Raw genomic sequence first — 3,405 nt, 5'->3', positions numbered from 1 at the left:
AGAGGAAAAGCACGACATCGAACATGGAAGAGGTATGGAATATAGGGAGGAAAAGCACGACATCGAGCATGAGAGAGGTATGGAATATATAGAGGAAAAGCACGACATCGAACATGGAAGAGGTATGGAATATAGGGAGGAAAAGCACGACATCGAGCATAAGAGAGGTATGGAATATAGAGAGGGAAAGCACGACATCGAACATGAAAGAGGTATGGAATATAGAGAGGAAAAGCACGACATCGAACATGGAAGAGGGATGGAATATAGGGAGGAAAAGCACGACATCGAGCATGAGAGAGGAATGGAATATAGAGAGGAAAAGCACGACATCGAACATGAGAGAGGAACGGAATATAGAGAGGAAAAGCACGACATCGAACATGAAAGAAGTTTGGAATATAGAGAGGTAAAGCACGACATCGAACATGAGAGAGGAATGGAATATAGAGAGGAAAAGCACGGCATCGAACATGAAAGAGGTATGGAATAAAGAGAGGAAAAGCACGACATCGAACATGGGAGAGGTATGGAATATAGGGAGGAAAAGCACGACATCGAGCATGAGAGAGGAATGGAATATAGAGAGGAAAAGCACGGCATCGAACATGAAAGAGGTATGGAATATAGAGAGGTAAAGCACGACATCGAACATGAGAGAGGAATGGAATATAGAGAGGAAAAGCCATAAAGTTTAACAATTAGTACAGAAAACAAAGAAAAAGTATGGATCATGTTACAGTGGAGGTGCGAAAAAAAGATTTGGAAATAACGCAAGATCGAAAAGTTGGATATATGATTTTTGTGTGTGACAAAAGCACACATACTTCCAGATTTCTTCAGTAGTGCTTCACGCATACACTGATGAGTCATAGAAAAAGCTGTTTGATAAAGTGTAAATAATTATTGGCATACTGTATATATAACCTGCTGGTGATGTTTTAGTCCCCGAGGTTTGTTGGTAGACTCTGCTGGTGATGTTTTAGTCCCCGAGGTTTGTTGGTAGACTCTGCTGGTGATGTTTTAGTCCCCGAGGTTTGTTGGTAGACTCTGCTGGTGATGTTTTAGTCCCCGAGGTTTGTTGGTAGACTCTGCTGGTGATGTTTTAGTCCCCGAGGTTTGTTGGTAGACTCTGCTGGTGATGTTTTAGTCCCCGAGGTTTGTTGGTAGACTCTGCTGGTGATGTTTTAGTCCCCGAGGTTTGTTGGTAGACTCTGCTGGTGATGTTTTAGTCCCCGAGGTTTGTTGGTAGACTCTGCTGGTGATGTTTTAGTCCCCGAGGTTTGTTGGTAGACTCTGCTGGTGATGTTTTAGTCCCCGAGGTTTGTTGGTAGACTCTGCTGGTGATGTTTTAGTCCCCGAGGTTTGTTGGTAGACTCTGCTGGTGATGTTTTAGTCCCCGAGGTTTGTTGGTAGACTCTGCTGGTGATGTTTTAGTCCCCGAGGTTTGTTGGTAGACTCTGCTGGTGATGTTTTAGTCCCCGAGGTTTGTTGGTAGACTCTGCTGGTGATGTTTTAGTCCCCGAGGTTTGTTGGTAGACTCTGCTGGTGATGTTTTAGTCCCCGAGGTTTGTTGGTAGACTCTGCTGGTGATGTTTTAGTCCCCGAGGTTTGTTGGTAGACTCTGCTGGTGATGTTTTAGTCCCCGAGGTTTGTTGGTAGACTCTGCTGGTGATGTTTTAGTCCCCGAGGTTTGTTGGTAGACTCTGCTGGTGATGTTTTAGTCCCCGAGGTTTGTTGGTAGACTCTGCTGGTGATGTTTTAGTCCCCGAGGTTTGTTGGTAGACTCTGCTGGTGATGTTTTAGTCCCCGAGGTTTGTTGGTAGACTCTGCTGGTGATGTTTTAGTCCCCGAGGTTTGTTGGTAGACTCTGCTGGTGATGTTTTAGTCCCCGAGGTTTGTTGGTAGACTCTGCTGGTGATGTTTTAGTCCCCGAGGTTTGTTGGTAGACTCTGCTGGTGATGTTTTAGTCCCCGAGGTTTGTTGGTAGACTCTGCTGGTGATGTTTTAGTCCCCGAGGTTTGTTGGTAGACTCTGCTGGTGATGTTTTAGTCCCCGAGGTTTGTTGGTAGACTCTGCTGGTGATGTTTTAGTCCCCGAGGTTTGTTGGTAGACTCTGCTGGTGATGTTTTAGTCCCCGAGGTTTGTTGGTAGACTCTGCTGGTGATGTTTTAGTCCCCGAGGTTTGTTGGTAGACTCTGCTGGTGATGTTTTAGTCCCCGAGGTTTGTTGGTAGACTCTGCTGGTGATGTTTTAGTCCCCGAGGTTTGTTGGTAGACTCTGCTGGTGATGTTTTAGTCCCCGAGGTTTGTTGGTAGACTCTGCTGGTGATGTTTTAGTCCCCGAGGTTTGTTGGTAGACTCTGCTGGTGATGTTTTAGTCCCCGAGGTTTGTTGGTAGACTCTGCTGGTGATGTTTTAGTCCCCGAGGTTTGTTGGTAGACTCTGCTGGTGATGTTTTAGTCCCCGAGGTTTGTTGGTAGACTCTGCTGGTGATGTTTTAGTCCCCGAGGTTTGTTGGTAGACTCTGCTGGTGATGTTTTAGTCCCCGAAGTTTGTTGGTAGACTCTGCTGGTGATGTTGTAGTCCCCGAGGTTTTCTGTAACCTTGATATACACACTAGATTATCTAACGTCTGAATACAATTCTATGTTTTAAGATATTATGGAAACTCTTGGGTGCCCACTTCTCCTATAACATAAGAGGCCGCTGGTCGGCCTTTTTTTCTATCGGATATGATTTTGCCGACTGTGAGAACGTACCATTACGCGGCGCCTGTCAAAAGTTTTTCGCCGTGTAAAATCTCTAACATTGTTGGAGTAGGCCTAGGTGCCCACCATGTTCCAACCGGCACTGTATTCGCTTTCACTCTCGAATTTACGAACATTCCAAGAGGATTCTACGCTAAAACTGTTCCCGATAGCATTTGGACACTGTCAATGAGACCTCAGTTTATTGATGCAGATTCCCGCCACAACTCTGTTCCATACAAGCAACGTTTCATGTGAATTTAATGCCCTAGCTAAAAATGTCACAGGGCATGCTGATTAGCGTCGGTCTGAATAGGAACGATTCTGATAATCTTAAATCTACTGGGAACTACATTACCTTTTTATTTGTACTACGCAGTAATTGAAAGAAACATTCTGCAAAATGTTGCTTAAAGTAGAGCATTAAGTGTATAACAATTCTCCAGTATATGCAAACTAAACTCATACAGTGGTGACTACATTTTGTTTTACTACCGAGTAGTTCGGTTGCTCTAGTGTCATGTATTCAGTTTCACAAGGGGAGATAATTTCATATTCTGAGGCAGTTTATCACAACGAAATTGAATCACGCCCGGCGTTCATTCGTGATCAAGTGACACCAGCTATTTCAATGCCCAATTTTGCCCCCCCCCCCC

At 44.7% G+C, this 3,405-nt stretch overlaps 1 protein-coding gene across 1 annotated transcript; it reads left to right on the top strand.

The window, feature by feature from the left end:
* Window positions 1-34: 34 nt before the first annotated feature.
* LOC110451934 lies at window positions 35-493 on the top strand. Its single transcript, XM_021500166.1, has one exon. It carries the CDS (start codon window positions 35-37, stop codon window positions 491-493), a length of 459 nt encoding a protein of 152 aa, XP_021355841.1.
* The last annotated feature ends 2,912 nt before the right edge of the window (window positions 494-3,405 follow it).

Source organism: Mizuhopecten yessoensis, unplaced genomic scaffold (assembly GCF_002113885.1).
Source record: "Mizuhopecten yessoensis strain PY_sf001 unplaced genomic scaffold, ASM211388v2 scaffold6307, whole genome shotgun sequence".
NCBI classification, from domain to species: domain Eukaryota; kingdom Metazoa; phylum Mollusca; class Bivalvia; order Pectinida; family Pectinidae; genus Mizuhopecten; species Mizuhopecten yessoensis.
Note: the sequence above shows the minus strand (reverse complement) of the source record. Positions and strands in the feature narration are given on the sequence as shown.